Consider the following 22216-nt stretch of genomic DNA (forward strand, 5'->3'; position numbering starts at 1 on the left):
ATATGACTTTTCCACATATATAGTTACATAGTTAGTTAGGTTAAAAAAAATAAATAGGTCTATCAAGTTCAACCACTAGAGTACATATCTCAGATAAAAAATGTAAAGAAAAAATAGATATAGTTGATCCAGAGGAAGGAAAAAAAACCCTGGTACAATTTGCTCCAACAGGGAAAAACAATTCCTTCCTGATCTCGTGAGAATGTTACCTGGATCAACAGTCTCTGTTGTCTTTACTTTAAAACTTCAATACCCAGTTATATTCTTTGCTTCTAGAAAAGCATCAAGCCTTTTCCTTATGCAATCTATAGAACTTGTTGAAATTACTTCCCAAAGGGACCCTATTCCACATTTTCACAAACTTTACTACAAAGAATCCCTTCCTCATCCAGAGATTAAATTTCTTTTCCTTCAGATGCAAAGAGCGCCCCTTTGCCTTTGCAATGACCTTATGTTGAATAACTGTGAAGGGTGATCATATTCCCCTTAAACATCTCCTCTCAAGGGAGAATAGATTCAGTTGAGCTCATCTCTTTACATAGCCAATCTCCTTCATTCCTTTTTTTAGTTTAGTTGCCCTTCCCTGCACTCTCTCCATTTCCACAATATACTTTTTGTGAACTGGTGCCCAAATCTGGACTGCATATTCGAGATGAGGTCTGACCAATGCTTTGTGCAGGGGCAGGATTATGTCTCAATAACAATTAAACTTAAGGTCAACCTTGGTAAAGCAGGTCTCAAACAAAAAAATGGAGACTTTTAGGTTAGTTGTCACCTGCTCCTGAATTAATAATACTCATAATTACTAAATTTTTGGCAACCTAGTGAAATTTCTTCTGAATGAAATGGACAAATAACTTACAACAGTTTTAGGAATAATTAAAAATCGTTAACTCACCGCAAAGGCTGTCTTGACATTAGGTACCCCATCAAAGGCAATAACTGCAGGAACTATGTTGAGAGCACTAAGCTCCAAAACAGCAGTGTTTATTGAATCAGAATTTTGTGATTTTCCATTAGCAAAGAAAACAGCAACTTTCCTCATGAGAATGCCATGTCTAACACGCTTGAAGATATTTCTACCAATATATCTCATAGCTTCTCCAATGTTTCTCTGAGCTGTGGTTCGTTGAAGTACAATCTTACGGATTTCATCCAAAAGCAAACTTTTCTTCTTGAAGTCAGAGAAACGAATAAGGTGTTTAACATTGTTGTTGTAGGTGACCACTGCAACACGAGCCCCTTTGGGGCAATTACTTGCACTGATTTCCAATTTTTCTACAAGAGAGACAATTATGTCCTTCATTCTTTGAAAGGCAGCAGGTGAAACATCTTGAGAGGAATCAAGAGCAAACACTACTTCAGTTGGATACACTGGGCATTGAGAAGAACCTTAAGATGAAAAAAAAAAATTAAAGGTCTATTTTCAATGACACATAACTAGTTAGCAATGTATAATAATGTAATAGGTTCATAGATTTACCTGAGACGCAAGCTGTAAAAAAGAAAAAAAAATATTTTCATTATTAGATTAAACTAATCAATATAAAAATATTCATTTAAAAACAACAGAAGGTGAATTTACTTACGGCAATTCTCTTTTGTAAAATTCACAAGCTCGCAGGTCTGAAAATCATTATAATGTAAAAAATGATTATTAAGTTTTATTGTTTATTTGATTTCAGCGATTCACAATTATATATTTTTATATAATTTTTTAATATTAGTCTACTTCTCTCTATCTTAAAAATCATTAGTTATTCAATTAAAAGTGTTGTTTGTGTACTACAGGTCCCAGTTTTATAAAAATGTTTTGGCTGGATGCAGATTGTTATGGATTCAAACGCAAATGCCTTGGTATCGAGCTGAGGCTACAAGGCTAAATTATGAGTTTACCATAATACTATTAGCTACAAATAGCAAGTGTGGTGAACCCTATATTCCTTTGCTGGGCTGTGGGACCTTTATAGAATGGAAAGTGGCTGAGTAATTCTACAGCATTTAGATCAGTGATTTTCAACCAGGATTTACTGAAACCCAAGGGTCTGCTCAAATAACAATTTGTGACTCTAAGATCAGTTTACCTGGTACCAATGATCATTTTGGTTATATGTAATTTGGGGGTTCCACTTATTGGTCAGCAATGTGGCACATATTTTTTTACTGACCACCACACTAATGTAATGAGAGCTGTGGATAAAGTGATTATACAAGAGGTTCCCTGCAGACACAAAAGGCATTACATAGGGTTCCCCATTTTAAAAAGGATGAAAAATGCTGACATAGTTTGTGTCCCACGCGAACTGGTATTCCAAAAAGCTGCTGACTTTAGGCGTAGTTTTCAGCTATTGCCTGCCTATCAGGTGTTTAGAGGACAAGAAAAACGTGTCTAGCAGAATTATGCTATTAATAGACTACTGGTTACTGTTTTTCTCTTGAGCAATTTCTTGTTTAACTGTATTAGGTTGTAAAATGTATGTAGTATGAGCACTGTTCATTGTTGTGTCTGACCCAACTTATTTCTGTCCCAAGTACTAACTACTTTACTATTCCAGCTTACAAAATAAAAACAAGCTTGCACTGACATTCTTGTGGATGTTACTGTGAATTCTGGGTGCCGCCATTATGGTGGGGGCTGTTCCCACTACTTTCACAGACCACACTTATGAGTGTGCCACAATAAGAAAGAGTCAACTGGCTAAATTTATTCACAATTATCCACTTTATAGAGCCTGAAGCAGACAACTAACTGAAAAAACACAATGCCTGTTATCGACACCTGAGTTTCTATTTATATTTATTTTTGAGTTTTACAGGTAAAAGCTAATACCACTGTTAAAATATTTGATCATATTAATACTTTACAGAATCATTACATCTAATACTATAGTCTTATGTGGCCATTCAAGTCTCTTTTGTACTTCTGACCTAAACTTAAAATAGATTTCACATTTAATTACCTAAAGCTATTTCACCTGAAGCATTTGGCACATAAAATGCAATACAAATAATAGGATGTAGATTGCTCACCGTGAAGGAAAATGGTCCTGGTGGCCCTTTGGGACCCTTAAAAAAAGTAAATAAAGATATAATTTGGACATTTTTGTTAAAAAAATAATAAAGTTTTGCTTTGAATTTTGTTCTTACCCTAGGTCCAGAGGGTCCCCTCTCTCCTGGAACACCTCTTTCTCCTGGTCTACCAGAATCACCCTGCAATTTAAGTGTATTATTATTATTAATATTATATGGTCCCTGCACACACCCTGTATAATATGCCTAGGTGCTCTCTGTAGATCTGGAGTATAGACAATGTAGCTCTAGGTGAAGCACATTCAGGATAAGTACAATTTACTGTATGTCACAGTGGTGGGAATCACACCTTAAATGCCACCTATAGGGGTTTTGGTATCAGTAGAGATTTTGCAACAGTAAAGATATTTTTCATAAATCTAATGTGTTGAATTTAAAGGTAACTTTAAAACCCCTAGACACAGTACATACTAAAATGGAACAATTAAATAGTTTTGAAAAAGCATGTATCTGTAGCTTATCTGTAAGATGTAAAAATACATACCTTTTTCACTTTAAAATTAACTTTAAAAGTTTGTTACTTATCTTTTTAGTAGATTGAAGCAATAATTTCCCATATTTATAAAAGCTCACCAAAACCGCAGACGATAGACTTTCATAGGAGAACCTGGCTGATCCAGCAAACTCGGATCATGGATCACCAAAAAATACCAATATGTATTTTTGCAGCAATTTCACAAAAATACATTTGCCCGATTTGCTCAGCCCTACCACTAAAGATTAGATTTGCTACTTTTGAAAAAAATCCAGGCTTTCTATTTCTACACTTATAGAGGATCCTTTCCTGTTATATAAATAATTAGTCCTCTTTTCATGCACACTTCCCCACAAGTAAAACTAAAAGCTGCAGCAAGTATCTTCAGTCCATTTTATTTCTTGTCCTATGGACTTAAGCATCAAGTCCTCTCCCACTATTCTGTGTTGTTCATGGCCCACTTCTAGATATATATTTTTCTTTCTTTCATCTAGTCTTAGCATCATGTCTGCTCGTTACCAAGAGTGAACTGCATTCAGGAACACTTTGCTCTAGGTTTAAACTTGTGCCCTATTTGTTAGACATCTCATTCTGATTTTAAAAACATTATCTCTTTTGGTGTAATTGTTAGCTGAGCTTTTAGCTTTGCTGAAAGTAATTCATAATTTGTCGGCTTTTCTATTATATGTTTTTTTTTACACATTTTTATTAATACTCAGTATGTCTCTTGTTCTGTACATGCTGGGCTCATCTTACATACTGCTAACTGTATGACCATGGGTGTATATACTGGACGGGAGAAATGTTGAGTGTTAACTATAACATTTGTTAAAATAAAGAATTACAGATATTACATCACCATAATATGAATTTTTCAGCAAGGCACATATTTTCCAACCTTCAAAATATTTATGCACAGCCTTAAACCCATGGCTTTATGAATATTGGACTTGACCACTGATGTTTGTTTTTGCTTTATATTTTAAACTAAATGAAAGGATAAACAGGCTGTAAAGGGGTACATCTGGGTGAATAAAAGACCTTCATCCTTGAGTTCAGCTTTTTGAACAGTTTGTGTTCACTGCTTAGAATAACTTAATGTTTGCCACTGCTGAATTTAGTTCAAAACTGTTTGCACTTACCAACATACTTTTTAACAATTATAGATATAGTGTTAAATTGATGGCAAATTTTGAAATATTAATGTCCAACAATTTATACATCAAATACTCATCCCTGAAGTGCTGATAATGAACTTTCTACATTCCACTTCTACAGAAAAAAACTATGCCATATATTACATAGAAAAATTAAAATTTTGGCAAGGTTAACCTCAGCTTAAAATAGACCTGCATATACTTTGTTATTATTCCAGCAGGCAAAACTATTCTTAAAAGCAAGATTCTCACCCTTCTACCCCTGCCTCCTTTAGGACCACGATTTCCAGGACTGCCAGGATCGCCATCATCTCCCTTTTAAAAAAGAACACAAGAAAAAGGTGTTACTAATAATACATTGAATTTTATCAGACTTTTGCCAGACATTGGTCTCAGTAAATTATATCTCTAATTTCTCATAAATTATAAATTGGACTATTTATTATAGGAAAGCATTTATACAAATATGCATTCTGTTTGTTCATTTTTAAGTCTATATTTAAAAGAACAACTAGGAACCGAGGTAAGGTTTTTAGTGAACCCAAATGAGCAAAGGACAGAACCTACACCTATCAGGTTATTTAACCTCCCAAGCGGTAACCCCGAGTGTGACTTGGGTTAGAAAAAAGTTGCTAAAAGCGGTAACCCCGAGTCACACTTGGGGTAGGTAAACCTATGGGAAGTAATAGTAAATACAGCCTTACCTGATCCGCCGGCGTCCCGCGTAATCCATCGGCCGGCTTCTGCATCCGATGAGTCTCCGGGGAGTTCCCGGTGACTTCGGTGCGTGTGTACGTTGCCAGTGGGCCAGGAAATTCAAAATCCATTTGTATTGCATTCAATACAAAATAACTGTATTGAATGCAATACATTGGATTTATTTGTGTAAAAGCAGTACATTGTTTTCAAGAACATTTATTTTACAGTATATATATTAGTATGAGTATTATATGTATTAAAAAAAAAATCAACAAGACACAGGGAGTCTGCAAGGTTAATTTTACTCAACAACAATTCCAGGACACCATTTTCTACTGACACAGGGGCACCATTCCACCAACTGACACAAACTAACCACGTTTTTTATAGACCAATCATGCAGGTACTTTTTTAACTGGAATAAAGTATTAGGGGAATTAAAGTAATAAATCAAGCTTTATGCACAGAAACCTTGCTACATTTTACCTGTCAAGATGGCAGGACTACATTTCTTACTCCTATTGAAAACTGAAGGCAGAGCTATGATTTAATGTTTGTTGGGGAAGGGCATGTTTTACTTGCAATAATACAGTGGCAGTTTTTACTCATCTTGACAACTGAGGCATTTATTACTTTTACTGACCACTGAGAATGTGATATTTTTTCACCCATATTAAACACCAAAGCACCACTATCCCTCCCAACATCCCAATAGATAAAAAGTAATGTGAACGAGGTTTGATTACTTTATTAACATTGAAAGAAACGCCTTCCTTTTTCTATATTTCTTTGTCATACTCCTTGGAATGACTTCAGGTTTGCCAGAATGTCCTTGCTTCAGCTAGTTACTGTTCAGTGATCATTCACCAAATAAATCTTTGAGGGGTCACATCTATGAATTTTCTTTGATGGGCAGCTTGGTGACTCAGTGGTTAGCACTCTGGCCTTTACAGCGCTAGGTCCCAGGTTCGAATCTCTTCCAGGACACTATATGCATGGAGTTTGTATGTTCTCCCCATGTTAGCGTGGGTTTCCTCTGGGTACTCCGGTTTTCTCCCACATTCCAAAAACATGCAGTTAAGTAAATTGGCTTTCCCCCAAAATTGCCCTTGGACTGTGTTAATGACATATGACTATGGTAAGGACATTAGATTGTGAGCCCCTTTGGGGGACAGCTAGTGACATGACTATGGACTTGTACACCGTTGCATAATATGTTGGCACTGTATAATAGTAATAATGGGATTTAAGTCTGATGTTGGCAGCAACCAATTAGTCCCTGGCGTATAATGCATAGTATTAAAACATAGTTTTCATACTGTCTCATCTATTCTACTAATCTAACTTACATAACGCTGACATTACATTATATTTATAATAATATAAATGAAAAAAATTCATAAACGTTTTGTATATTTCAATTAATTAAGCATATTCTACCTGAGGTCCAGGGTAGCCAGGGAATCCTAAATGACCCTACAAAGGAATAGTTTGTAATAATTATTAAAAATATCAAACATAAACATTTTACAGTTCATTCTTTTAAAGTTAAGGATCATAAAGAGAACCTGTACCGTGAAAGCTGTGCTCAAAAAAGCATTACATAACATGAGGAGCTTATCACCAGTACCTCCTGTAGAATCTCTCATATTAGAGCTGCCCCTCTGATAGGGCTTGTGGAGGGTTGGGGAATAATTTTTATGCAGTAGCAGAAGTGGTAGAGGAAACAGATACACAAATCCTTGCATTGCAGATCCTTTGGTACAGCTTCTCAACGAGGAACAGTGAGTGGCACAGCAGTGACATCACCCATTCTCTCTCCAAATTTACTACGTCTAGAGTCAGAAGCAACATTGTCATAGATGATCTCATATTTACGATATACAGCTACATAGCGTAAAGCTCAGGAGTGCCTAGTCACATACATAGAAGTGCAATGGTAATTTTCAATATGATTTTAGGGAGTTCAGTTCCACTTTAACCAATATTTTTCAGCTCTGCTTACACATGTCTTAAGATCTTGTTCTTTAAACATAATTAACCAGCAAGACACCTCATGACTGAAAACCAAATTGTCTTTGTTGGAATACAGCATGCCTTTGTCAATTCACAATTGTGTCAAAATGCGTGTCTATCACACAAAGCAAATGTTTTGCTGGGCTTTTCTTTAATGTGAATGCTAAATCTCACAAGCTGAGCATCACAGCAGGAGGACAAATAAGATTAAATTTAAGCCCTAATACAAGTTACACATCAATAACATGTACAGTTATGCAATAAAATATCAATACAGCCAAGAAATAAAAGGTTTAAAAAACAAAAGTGGAGAATTGTGACTCCATGGCTATGTTTAATAGATTTAAACAACTCACCTTCTCTCCCTTTTTACCAGGTGCACCATATCCTTCAATCCCATCTATGCCCTGTCAGTCAGAAAGAGACATTAGAGAAACAAATAGAATCAATCAAAAGTACACTAAAAATGGAAATATAGAACTGATTTTGTACTGGTGATTCTAGCCATATTTACTGCTAGGATTTGAAAGGCTGCTTCATATTCTCCGACTGCTAAGCAGAATGGTGAAAGTGAGAATGGAAGACAAATATAAATATTCATTTACCTGAACCTGTTGTTTTACTCTGCATATGTAAAGCACATGTTTATTTTTAAGAGATGTTGCCACCTTGCCATTTTAGGACAAAATGACAGCATATGTGAAAATTCCACTAATCATTACATGTGACAGTCCCTGAATGGTAAAAGGGACCGCAACAGATATGGATGTACAGTAGGGAAACTTAGTGGTGGTATAGTACTGTACTTTCTCAAATTTACTTTGTTTCCTGACATTAAATATTATATGCACTAATGCTACCAGAAACAGTTAACATTTTATTATGAGTGTGACACACTGTATAACATGCATACTCATGTATCAAAAACAAATGTATTGACCTATTGAATCTTTTGAAAGTGAAAGTGTCACTTTATATAATTACATTGTTAGTTAGGTTGAAAAAAGAAATAAGTCAATAAAGTTCAACCACTAGGCAAAAAAACATATCCCAGATAAAAAAAAAACCTTATAGACATAGTTGATCCAGAGGAAGGCAAAATAAACCCTGGTACAATTCGCTCTAACAGGAGAAAAAAATGGATTCCTGATTCCCTGAGGCAATTGGATATTCTCTGGATCAACAGTCTTTGTTATCTTTAATTTAAAACTTCAATACCCAGTTTAAAAGCATCCAGATGCAAAGAGTGCCCTCTTGTCCTTTATAATGACCTTAAAGTCATTAACCTTGAAGGAAGTTGTCTTTATTGACCATTTATATATGTATACAGGGGTGATCATATTCTCCCTTTAGGCAGTATAAATTACTATTGCTGGTCATCACTTATAAATAAGGATTTTAATAAATCCCTTATGAAATATTGTCTGTGGTGCTTTCTTTTTGCCTGTTGTGTATTTTTTATAAAACAATTCCGTGGGGTCTATTTATGAAGAAGTGAATCTGACATTTACGCAAACATTCAGTGGTGGAGAATCTTCCAAGTTCAGGTGTTTCAATGGCAGTAATTGATTCTACGTCAGGGAATGTCAGATTTACTGCTTTACAAATAGCCATTGGGCCTGGATGCAGAGCTCAAGCAAGAGTTCTGCAGAGTACAACAGTCTGACTGGATGCTGTGTGTGGCTAGATAGGTTAATAAATAACAAGAAAGAGTGAAGATTGTAATGTTGGCATGTGTCTGACAAATTTCATAAAAAATGTCTTTTAAAAAAGAGTCCTAAGTCTAGTTTAGGGCCAAAAAAAAATTTTTGTTTTAATCCTTGTTTTCTTTTTGTGGCAAAATATATATACATACACATGTCAGATGATTCTTGTTCGATTATTGCTTTGTGGCTAGTATAAGACAAGAATCCGGCATCTGTTCAGCTCTCATCCAATGGCATTCATGGATCCATCCTGGCGGATCCAGGAACGACAAACAAAAAGGGGAAAGAGGTGCTCGTTCATGCATCTTTAAGTCTTTTGTCATTGCGGAAGATCATTTCCAAGGACAAAAGTCTAATGTGTGTACGTAGCTATAGGCATAGATTGGACAATCCCTTTCAAAAACCATAGTGTATTTTGATTTTGTCAGAAAATTATTATTAATAATATACATACAAATAATAATATTACATTTGTATAATCAAAGTATGAGCATCCTATTGTATCACAAAAGAGAGTATTTTATTAGGTAATTGCCTAAATCAAGATCTCCTTTATATTTAGTATTGTTACACTGCTTTTTGTTATATTACAAGTATACACATATTTACATATTATATGAAGAATGTAATAAATTGTACAATAACACAGTAGCATTATGTATAGGTACATTTCTCTATAGTTTCCAGGATCATTATCAGTAAAAAAGCATAATTGCATATAAAGAAATTAGTCTCAGCATTGAATGAATTGGTAGAGTATTGAAGGAAAGATCGGTATGTGTTTTTGGGCAGTAAAGGAGTAAAGCAAACTTGTTGCTTCATGGACAAAGCATCGTTTGCTCCAAAGTATTTTCAAGTTTCAAAGTTTCCAGTTACAAATAAGTTTCAAAAACAATAACACAGTTTACTAGGGTCATATATTTCTGTAAATGTCCTCCATGATGAATTAAATGATACAGAAGGGCATTTTTTTTAAGCAGTATAGACAGTTCAAACTAGCCTTGGGACTGAGCAATCCCACCCAGCCCAGTGAACAGCACCTTGCTAGCCCTTGAGTCACTTGCAGTGCTAGTTCCTAAAGATCCAAATATATATAAAGAACCATTTATACCTCCAAATATGGCACCAGTAAATATAGATTTAGGTATCAATATAATGAAAAGGAATTGAAAATGCTTACAAAGATAGTAATCAACTGATCCAATGAGAGTTCAGCTATCAAAAGTTTAGTATTAGTTTAGTGAAAGATGATTTAATATCTGTTTATTATTTGGTTGCTTTGTGTTATTGCTCATTGGGTAAAACAAAATGATTTTAAGTTTGCAAATAAACACCTAAAGCTGTACCTACCAAGAATAAACAAAATGAACAATAAAAATATAAAATAAAACTTACAGGTAAACCTCGACGTCCTGGAATCCCTGTGTTGCCTTTTTCTCCACGATCGCCTGGTTCTCCCTATATTTAAAAAGTCAGTGGCAGGTACATATATGTACGTCAGAATATTTAATTTTCTATTTAATTGAATTTTTCCAAAAGCTAAAAAATGGTTCAAGCCATGTAAATATCTGAAAAAATGGCTTTGCACAGACTAATAATAGTGGTGGCTTGCTTTGATTTTTTTCTGGGCTTCCAGCTATCACTCCTATCTGCACCTATAACAGTCTCATGTTTTAAGCTCTGCAATGGGAATTTGTGGAGATTGAATAGCACTTCATTTATCTATCAGGAAGTAGTGCTGAGACTTTATAAAAATGCGGGTTAAGAATTTATGAGCTTATACATCAGGCTAAAGCTATCATATTGTTATTGGACATTTAAAGATTATGATAACATTCCCTAAACACATGTTGGTGGACAGCCTGGTAATAAACAGGAAATAGTGTTTCAGAGGACAACCACAATACAAGAGAAGTCTTATGGAAGTGTTTGTGGGAAGTAGGTGTAAGTGAATGGTGTGGTTGGGCTGGTCTTTAAGGTGTGTGATGGGTGCATTCCTGGTGCTCTATGAGCTGTTGCTCTCAGACACCTGACCATTGTCTATCACCAGCCATTACTAGTCAAGAGGCAGGATCAGCATGAGCTGTAGATACAGCACAAGCCAAGGCTAAATGGCTGGACTGTGGGTGTTCAACCCTACAGCGAGATAGGTAGCTTGCTGGATTGTACCCTTCCTGTTACTGCCTAGACTTTGTAGGCTGCATGCAGGAGCGGTATCTGTAAACTGAAGAGACCTTAGAAGAAAAAGGTAAATGATGTGTGGGTGTATATATGTAAATGTGTGTGTATGTATGCAAGTGTCTGCAATGTATGTATGATGGAATGACATTTTGGATGTGAGACCTGTGGATTCTACTTTTTGTACTATTGACCACTACTGGCCCCTCTATGGTACATATTATTGACCCCTGAACTATACATTACATTTTACTGACCCTTGCACTTTATATTACATAATATTGACCCCTAAACCCTACCGATTATTGAACTATGCATTATGTGACCTGTGGACTCTACATTACACACTACCGATGCCTGCACTATGCATTTTATACTACTGACCTCTGCTCTCTGCTTTACATAGTTCTGTCCCCTAAACTCTGTGGCACTGACTACTGACCCTTTTACACTACTGAACTCTGTGATACAAACTACTGACCCCCTGAAGACTGTATTACAAACTACTGAGCTCTGCACTTTACCTTACATACCACATATTGCTAAGCTTTGCACTCTATGTTATATATTACTGCACTCCATATAACATGTTGCTGACCTTTGCACCACATAATACTGATGTCTGCACTATATACTACATAAGGAGTGCCTAAACTTTTTTGGCTTGCAAGCTACTTTTAAAATGACCAAGTCAAAATGATCTACCAACAATAAAAACTTGAACCTAATAACTCCTGTGCGCAGTGGAGTTTATTTTGAAAGGCAGGGCTCCACAATCTACTCGGGTTGCCTTTGCGGTCTACCAATAGATCGTGATCCACCTGTTGGGCACCCTTGTACTACATACTAAAAGTACCTGTTATCTGTCTAAGTTTTAGTGTAATATGCATATGTAATGTAAACAATGCATTTTGTAAAAGCATATGTAACAGGAAAATTTCAGTTGGCACAGTATTAAAGCATTTTTTGTGGGTAGAAGGGCTGTAGAATATATGTGCTGTGTAAACACTAAGAAGGCTGTTTTTGTTTTTAACCATGTCACTTTAGGTTCCTTCCACTCATAATGCAGTTAAGGTAAAGATAAGAAGAAATTCAGTCCTAAATTATTGCAAGATCAAAAGACTTAGACTAAAATATGCACAGGAAATAAAGTATATTGGTCACTAACTGAATCAAGAAATGAATAAAAGGGTAAGAATTTTTTAAGATTTTGGTTTCATATGTACATAGGAAACTTTAGTACTTTTGCATAGGTAAAAATATAAAAAGTACATTTTAAGAAATGACCTACCTTTTGACCACTAGGTCCTTGACTGCCAGGAGCCCCGGAAGCACCGACAGGACCAGGCGTACCCTAAAACATCAGGATATGTCAAAATAATAAACAGATTGACAAGCTGCAAATAAACAGCTTCAATTTTGTCTGACGTACTTTTTACAAAACTGCATATTTTAGGTCTTGTACTTAACAATAGTCAAAGGAGAAACTTTGATGTAAATTCCAGATGCCAGTTTCACAGGCACATTGCATAGAAAAATGACCGCCAAGTTACCTGGCACTCAACAAAGAATTAAAAGAAACCCAGACATTTGTAATTAACCCTCTGAACACTCCTATGTTCTTAAAGCTACAAAAAGAATGTTTGCACTACATGTTTTTTAGCCAGCTGAATAAAAGTATTCTTGCTACATTTATAATAATAGGAATAAGAATATTATTAGAATAAAAGTAAACTATCAATTAATTAAAACAATTGTATGTTGATTTATTCGATCGGTATATTCAAATATATTCAGCTCTCCAAGGCTGGATAGGTTACAATTTAATCAGTGAAGCTGAGTGATCCAGCAAACTTGGAATGGATTTATCCAAAGTTATTTGCTATTTCTTAGCAAATGTTTTCAATCCTAGACTAGATCAATTCCAGGTTTGCTGGATCACCCAGCTTCACTGTAGAAAGTGTGTCTTCTCCAGACTTGGAGAGCTTTAAAAATTAGGCCAATATACTTATAACTGCAATCACAGCAATAGGACTCCTTTTCACTTGGGGGCAATACTAATCTGTTTTAATACTAACCAGACCTACCCAGAAATGAAAGGACACTGCCAATGGTCTTGACAACTGGCACCTACTGTTTAAAATGGATAGTTAACATGTTCCAATATTTTATTTTAACTAGAAAATTAAAAATGGGAAAATTTGAATTTTACAATATTTTGCAGTACCAAAGATATTATAAACAGTATATATATATATATATATATATATATATATATATATATATATACACACACACACAACATGGAGAAACGAGCATGTAATGATTGCTGTGCTGCATATGTTTTTCTTTTAAATCCTGACATGCATACTCTTTAACAATTGTTAAACTAGTTAACATGCAATTTGCTTCTGATGTACATAAATACAGAACCAAGTGTGGCCAAAAAAATGGACATTGTTTTGCATTTCACATGTTTGATTAAAGGACAAATCAAACAAACCCTTATTTTCTGTGAAAGCAACTTTCAGAATTGATCCCCCTCTACAAGACAATTGAACTTTAAGTTATAACATGTTAGGATGACAAGATAACTGAAAATAGGTGGCCACATTGGAGTCGATTGGGAAATCTTATGGTTTAATCCAGTTTACTTGAAACCTGGGGTAACAAGCAAGTGTTGTTATCAAGAACAGAAAATTATTGCCAGTACAGCAACTTAATGCCATTTTTTGGCTTGTTCTTACAGGTGGAAGGAGGCTGCATTTTACCACACTACTTTACCAGTAAGCTTGAACAGGGCCTTAGTTTTGGATGATACCCCATACCATACATCTTTCCCAGTATTTGGGTGCACAGGTTGTAGATCAGGGAAAAATATTTAAATATTTTTTTAGCTTCATCTACTGTAAATAAATCCTGCATGAGTTTTTGGGGACTATTAATTTTTCTCCTCAAATACATGTAGAGCAAGCTGTCTATCATAGGTATAGGGGTTGGAACAAACCATATAACACTAAGAAGGTTGCTTACACCAGACGGCTTTTACTCCTATTAGAAATTGTTTTCCAAACAAGAACTAAAAGTGTCTAAAATGTGTTTGATGCTGGAGTTTGGCTTTCTTTTTTGTTTGTCACTTAGAATACCCTGTTCATAGGGTGATAGTTCTGCTTTGCATTGTCACCATGTTAATGTATGGAGAAAAACAATGGACGGCAGTATTACAAGGTAATACAATATAGAGGGGACTTAGAAACATAAAAACTGTTGTGTAAAAAATCAATATAGAACGCATCACATATGTCATATTTATTTTGTTTTTAACTATTATAAGGATTTTTAGTAATTCTATTTTATTTAACATACCTGGGATCCAGGAAATCCTTGCTGTCCCTGTAGCCCTGGTGGACCAGGCAAACCTCTGGGGCCCTAAAAGTATGAAGTCAGAACTAAGACGAGGTTCTTATATATTAAATAAATGTAGAGATTACAGCTGTGTAAGCTATTGCTAATTGTCTTACAAAAATGTTTTAAAAATACTACAGAATACAGTGACATCATATATGTATACCTATCTTTGTACAGCACCCTAGTAAGTTTTGTAATATCTACAATAAAGAAGTTGAAATAATGGTGGAAAAAAACACTAGGTATAGTAAATCTTTTAATCATCATTTAACGTTTAGTCTGACATATGCACACACCAGATAGAAACTAGGAAGGCAAGATGAATAGTAAAAACATGAAAAGAAACTTCAAAAAGGCATACATATCCCTATTATGTGATCTACTGTCCATCTTTATCTAAATATCTTTTAATTTTGCATGTCAAAGTTTGTTGTAATCTGTTTTGACTAATACATGAACACATTCAATTTACCATAGTGTTGCTAATATACAGTAAATGGAAAGTTGGTCTGACTTCAAAGACAAAAATGAATAAAATAAGCTAAGTTGTTTTAATATACCTGTATTCCTTGAAGTCCATTTTCTCCAGGAATGCCTTGCTCACCAGGAATACCTCGTTCACCCTGCAAATAAAACAAGTTTATCAAATCAAGGTTTTGATTTTGCTACCAATAAATCTTTAGCACTCCTTGACCTACAGTGAAATAATCTCTATCTTTAACTTTATAGTTGGGATAAAACCCTAAAGCTGTCACAATCATGATGCACCAGTTCTAAATCTTTTACTCTACTTTTGTTTACAGGGTCACTGAATGTATAACTTGGACACTTTCCTGTGAGACCTCACTGGTACATGACTGTACCCGTAATGTTAACTTAAAGGTAGCATTTCTTTCTTTTTTTCTTTCATCCCATTATTATTGCTCTATTGATCTATCTATCTATCTATCTATCTATCTATCTATCTATCTATCTATCTTCCTGGTGTAAAGTAATACATCATCCATTTTATTTTGATCTATATAAAGTGTAGGGATCAGCGTGCAGGGCATCCAAAACAACACCAACTAGCCACATAGGGCCATAGTGGACAAATTTACATGTCCTGAAATTAAATTACAAAGTCTCAACAGGCCTTGTGCCCTATAGTAAGCCCTCACTGGATATTAGCCAGCAAAATATTCAACCTTGAAAGGGCTCCTTACTACCAGTTACCTTCTTGCTCATTTCTTCTTGAGAAGATTTGTTAATACATCTAACACATAGGCCTCATCCCTTAAAGTGGAACTAAACTGAAAAATAAAAAAATCACACTTACCTTCCGCAGATCCCTCAATTGGGCTAGAGAAGTCCTTGATTGCGTCCCAGGCTGTCCTGGAATTCTCCCTCAACCCAGTGAGGAAGAACCGACAACCTTCAGCCTTCCCTTTTCTGGCTACGTCACCTAAACTCGCACTGTGCAGGTATGAGATTGGGTGACATAACCTGCTGAAAGTGGAAAAAAAGGGTGCCGATCTCACTGTGCATGCGTGAGATAGATAACACTTTACCCTCAGTGTAGAGAAATGTCCCTTGAGCATGCACAGAAGGAGCATCCAGGAGCCTGCTGGGATGCATGACGTAGATATTCCACTCTGCACTGGTTTTTTAACTGCAATGGTGTTGCAATTAAAAAAAATATATATTTTTACTATATATAAAAGAGTTGTCTACCCATTTATGTAAAGTTAAAATTTTAGTTTAGGTTCTCCTTAACAGGGCAGTCAAACCCAGATTTGAATCCACTTCTCTAAGCCCACATCATTGAGTAACATCTCTGTTCCATATCACCGGGCAACCCTTACTAACAGAAACATAAAGAATTTAATCCCTGAGCTAGTAAAGACATGTGTAAAGCAGAAAAAGTAATTACCACTAAGGCCAGCTAACTATATCATATTTGGTAAAAAAAAACACACTAAATTTAGAGGCACTCCATCTGTAATATGTTTTATTGATAAATAAAGCTTTACCATGTTAATATCAATATATAAAGTAATTATTGACCTCAACCACAGCAAACTTAAAATTACAAATTTAAATAATGATTTGAAGTTGCGTGCAGTTGCATGAACAACATCAACCTGAATTAGGAATGACATTTCACAAATCACCACTAACTTTCTAGCACCTCGTTTTTACACATGTGATGTGACTCATCTGTACCAGCCAGCATTACTCTACTTGGCTCAGAAAATTGCGTAAAGTATGTTTCTTTGAACCTTCATATGTGCTGAACCTTCACAAATCCTCGATGACAATTAAGCCTTTGCCAAACAAAGCAAAAAAAACTCTGAAGGCCTAATTTTTCTGACAAATGTTCCTAAAATCAAACACAAATGAAGTAGAATAATAAAAAAGCTAAAATAAACATTACATTTTTTATGCAAAAATGCACCTCTAATAATAATTACTTAATGGCTCTCTCAGTATAAATGCAGCAAAATGGTGCTCACTAATATATCATTAGTGGTCATGTACAGATGAATGGGTAGAAAACACTCACCTTTAATCCAGGAGGTCCTCTGCGGCCTTGTGGACCCTTAACAAAAAAGGAAAATAAGTATAATGATTTGACCCTACAAGTTAGTTACAAAGACTATGCCTAGTGTATATATTTTTTTCAAACTATGACTATTCTCTAGTAGGCTTTCTGTAGTTTTGTTTATCACAACTTACTCAAATACATAAGGCCCAACTCTACTGTTGACTACCTCCTCTCACCTTTGGTGAAAATAAAGCCCATCTTTTCTAACCTGATTGCTCATGGCTCCTTAGACCTAGGCATTTTTACATGAAGGGGCTTAGGGATTGATTCTAGAGCAGCAAACTAGTGAGTCCTGTTTAAAATCTTCACTTCAGCAAAGGTCACCCGGTCAAATGCTTATCCTTATGACATGGCAGCTGTTTTAAAAGGGTTTGCTGGTTTTGTTGATATATTGTAGAGTGGGGTTCTATATTGTTCTGTACTCAAAATTCAATTTAGGCAACCCATAACTAACTAAAATTCAGGAAATTTCCCCATAAATGGCTTCACAGTTTTCTACTTTAGTTGGAAGGACAACAAAATTAAGAATTATCCATTTTACCTCTGGACCATTGTTCCCAGTCTCTCCTTGTATGCCATCATTCCCTGGTTCACCCTGTAAACACACATATTTCAATTTATTCTTAAAATACCACTTTAATTCACCCTAAACTACTTCAGTTTTATCAACAATCTAATGAACCTATTTCTCAAAATCTGTAACTAAGCAATGTATTTTGCTTGTAAGTAACTGCTTTTCTCAATATCAGTATAAGCAAATTATGTGTAAAATGACTGTAGTTTAAAGTTTAACATTTACCTAATAGTTTTTGAATGTTGATAGAAGAACTCAGATCTACTATGTCTCAAAAAGTTTGCTACAAATACCATAATTAATTTAAAATTTTACTCCTACTAAAGTCTCGTGCCTTTCTTTTTCTTTGTAGTCCTATTCACATGTTATAGAATGTGACTGTTGGGTAATGCCTTAAAATACCTTTTGTTCTTAGTGAAACTGACACTTTCTAAAGTGCAGGGGGTGTATTTAACCAGTCCTGCTCTTTAGGGAAAGCAGGGGGTCATACTTTAGGAAATGTGAAACTGCATAGTCATAAATAAACACCCTGCACAGCTAAAGCACACTTCCAACAGTTCTCGCCCGATAATCGGCTCAGGGCCGATATCGAGCGAGAATCTGGCGTGTCTACAGCACCAGTCGTCCATTGTCTGAATGACCCTCCTGGCGGATCCACGGACGATGGACAACTAACGATCCTAATGCACGGGAAGGGGTGCTGCTCCGTCGTTCTTCCCCTCTCCTCTGCATAGAGTAGAACAGTGCTGTATGTACAGCACTCGTTCATGCATCATGCAATATTAGTCGTTGGAAAGGATTGTGAAAGATCCTTTCCAACAACTAATATTGCACGTGTGTATGCAGCTTAACAAGAAAGTGAAGAAAAGACAATAAGGATAGTTCATATATCATTTATGACTGCAAATCTATTTCTGTGACTTTAAATTGTGTTTAATTTTTTTACATACTTCACTACTTTCCTCAATTTCCTCAATTTACCCATTTATTTTAATAAATTTGGCTTTATCACACGCACATAATTGCGCAAGAATGCAGATGATTTATAATTTATTGCAGCACCATCTAGAGGTCTCTTGGCCAGCAGCTTTATTTATTATTTGGGAACATTTGACATAACGGAGAATAATATTATATGAACCTATTGATTCTCATTGATGTGGGGTTTTGTTCTATTGACCACCCCACATCAATGAGAAGCAATAACTCACAGGAGTAAGCTTATAAAATTGTTGATCATTTTCATGACCCAATTTTGACATATCAATAAATCTTGGCTAAAACATTTACTAGAGATATCATGGAAAAATATTAGGTTTATATGTTTCTGAATAGGTAGGGTCAAAACATTTTTGAGTGCCGATGAGTGATAATATCGAGCAGACAAATACAAGAACATTTTACTGCATTTTGAGCAATCTAATGGTAATACTTTGCAACAATTTATTAATGCAGATGATATATGGTTACACCTCTATGACCAGGTGACCAAAGTTTCAAAAGCATTTAAAAGGGAGAACATTTTTTACATATTATGGAGCAGGAATATGTTGGAAGGGTTAAAAAAAATGCCAAATGTTTAAATTTTGTGGTGAATATGTGGAATTAATGTTATTCTCTGGTTTCAAGTCATTCTCTTTTTGGTCAGGCCTAAAACTTTTCAACACGATTTTTTGTTGTTTGCTTGATTGCAGGCGATGGGCTTGGTGCCCAGGTGGGCAGCATAAGGAAGCTAATATATATAAACAAAGACAATTTATTACCTGCCGTCCTGGATTTCCTTTCTGTCCTTTTGGTCCAGGTACATTATTATTTAATCCGAGATCACCCTATAAAATGTAGGATGTTATTAGTTATACAAAACTCACAAAATATAATCTATCGGGTTCACTAATTATTTATACAGACATAATTTGCTGGTTCATATATGTAAATCCTCAAATTTAAATTGAATTGAATCTACAGTGATTTTTTGCTGAATGTCACAATCAATACTCTTTAATATTATGTTTAGAGTGGGACTCCATCCGAACAAAAAGCTGTTTTTTTTTTGTTTTGTTTTTTAATAAGTAGGATCAGTATTTCTTTTAGATATTATTGTTGCTATGTCTCCATTGGATAGATTTTCCCTTACTTCATGTCCCAGAGACAGTTGTCATCAGGAAAGGAAATGAGGGGTAAAGCTCAGAGAGTAGTAACAACCTAAAAACTAATTCATCCTAACTTTACCTGAAAATTACACTTAAATTAAGGATCACATTGATAAAATGAAGATCCATCAGAATAATAGAAATTACCATTATTTTTTACCTGAATAATGGCATTTTTCAGCTCACTATGTTTATAAATTCTTACTATTTACTGGCACTTTTATTATTGCTAGCAGATTTAGAAACATGCAGTCAGTATGATTGCTACTTTAAAGATTTTAGGTTAAGATTCTGGTGCTGAATACCAAAGCACACAATAGAGTACAGTGGTGTTTTTCAAACATCTTGCCACAATGTAATACACCTGGCCCTCATTAATTATTATTAAAGAAACATGTTAAAAGGAGACAAAAGTCACCATCCTTTTATAAATATACCAATAAAAAAACAATCAAAGTTTAAAAAGGGGACATCAAAGAAGTTGCAATCTGTTATCAAACCCCCAAAGAACCCCTAAGGTGTAATGATTCACAATTGTAGCTAAAAACATATTTGATAATAATTTAAAAAAAAACATTATATATATACAAAAGAAACATGACATACCTTTTTATATAAACTTGCATTGGATCTAAAAAAAAGGTTTTTCATACTTACAGGGTCTCCTCTAAGCCCAGGTTCACCCCTTTCTCCAGGCATTCCTCGTGGTCCTTTTTTGCCCTAAAATAGTTTGAAGCAATTGAAAAACAATTATAGCACATGAAAATACATAAATAGATAATGCTTTTTGTTAGGGAGTTCCTGGCAACACAAATTTAGGGGAGTTTTGTTTGGAGTTATAGACCATGCTTACAATAGTTACACTAGGAGCTCTCTTTAATGTAATAAATGCATGGTAAAGTAATATTTCCTTTATTTGTTTACAGAACAATAAATGACTATTGGTTATTGTACAGATTTGTCAACATTCTGGAAACTGTGGGACTGTGTAAATCAGGAGTACGACAAAAAGCTTCAAAGATTGCAGCTGATAATTACATTATTATTTCATTATTTTCTACTGTATTAATGTCATATGACTATGGAAGGGACATTAGATTGTGAGACCCTTGGAGGGACAGCTAGTGACATGACTATGGACCTTGTACAGCGCTGCGTAATATGTTGGTGCTATATAAATACTGTGTAATAATATAAATAATATTACCTAAATGTCACAGGGAGTACTCATTTTATGGGGTAAGGACAGCCAGTCATGTTTGGCATATTACCATACAGGATTTTCTTTCCTAGCTACTAAATTTGTAGTCAGGTTCATCCCAAGCATTTCTGGAACCTCAAGCAGAGTTTTACTTGAGGCTCCTTCAGGAATCCCACTACTAACTTGTTACTGATAGAATGCACTGTATATAATTTTGGGACATTTTCACAGATCCAATAGTTCTCTGTTTCCAGCATCCTCAATGACCAATAATTCAATATTTAACAGAATAATACATTTTACATTAATTCAGTTGACTTTTTTATCTTGCAGTTTTTTTTTCTTTTTTTTATCTACCGCACTATTTACTTCTTATAAAGCGTGCTTTTACAAAACATTTTTAACTAGGTAATCACAGGGTTGTTTATTTTAGGATGATTATTAACCTTTGACTTTTTATACTCCTAAAATAATTGATGTAAGATTAACAATAACATTAGAGTGGGTTTTTAAATTTAACATTTTAAAGTAAACATTATTTGTGAAATTGTACAGAACATGAATAGTTTAGCAAAGTATTCAAAGTATGTAGCTTAACAAAATTTAAAGGCAAAAAAGTAAACAATTGATAACATTTAAAACTTACAAAACAAATCATTACATTTTTATTAAGTTTGTTTTTTCTTGTGATAGAGTACCAAATATCCAAAATGTACGGTAACTATGATATGGTAAGGAATCTGGTTTCCTGATTTGGTTTTAAAGTTTTACCACCTTGTTTTAACAATTCAGGCTGTTTTTCATGAAACGGAATACATCCAACAGGTTCAACCAATATGGGCTTAGAAAGGCTAATGGCAGTAATTTTTATTAATTTAGGAGTGGCTGACCCTAATTATGTTGACTTCTCCTTAAGACTCTTTCTTTCCACTCTCCTGCTGTTACTGCTTCTTAATTTATATAATATAATCTTAG

At 34.9% G+C, this 22216-nt stretch overlaps 1 protein-coding gene across 2 annotated transcripts in view; it reads right to left on the reverse strand.

Annotated features, from left to right (window-relative positions):
- Nucleotides 1-22216, reverse strand: part of LOC140331363 (collagen alpha-4(VI) chain-like) — a 104739-nt gene that overhangs the window by 20986 nt on the left and 61537 nt on the right. For both annotated transcript variants that reach the window (XM_072412334.1, XM_072412333.1), the window contains exons 20-35: nt 20698-20760; nt 19654-19719; nt 17858-17911; nt 17275-17310; nt 15290-15352; nt 14688-14750; nt 12613-12675; nt 10539-10601; nt 7794-7844; nt 6862-6897; nt 4975-5037; nt 3148-3210; nt 3031-3066; nt 1590-1626; nt 1484-1495; nt 899-1392 (exon numbers count right to left, since the gene is read on the reverse strand). In XM_072412334.1, coding sequence (XP_072268435.1) covers nt 899-1392; nt 1484-1495; nt 1590-1626; nt 3031-3066; nt 3148-3210; nt 4975-5037; nt 6862-6897; nt 7794-7844; nt 10539-10601; nt 12613-12675; nt 14688-14750; nt 15290-15352; nt 17275-17310; nt 17858-17911; nt 19654-19719; nt 20698-20760 — 1263 coding nt within the window. The remainder of the gene's footprint in view (nt 1-898; nt 1393-1483; nt 1496-1589; nt 1627-3030; nt 3067-3147; nt 3211-4974; nt 5038-6861; nt 6898-7793; nt 7845-10538; nt 10602-12612; nt 12676-14687; nt 14751-15289; nt 15353-17274; nt 17311-17857; nt 17912-19653; nt 19720-20697; nt 20761-22216) is intronic.

Source organism: Pyxicephalus adspersus, chromosome 5, assembly GCF_032062135.1.
Source record: "Pyxicephalus adspersus chromosome 5, UCB_Pads_2.0, whole genome shotgun sequence".
Classification (NCBI taxonomy): domain Eukaryota; kingdom Metazoa; phylum Chordata; class Amphibia; order Anura; family Pyxicephalidae; genus Pyxicephalus; species Pyxicephalus adspersus.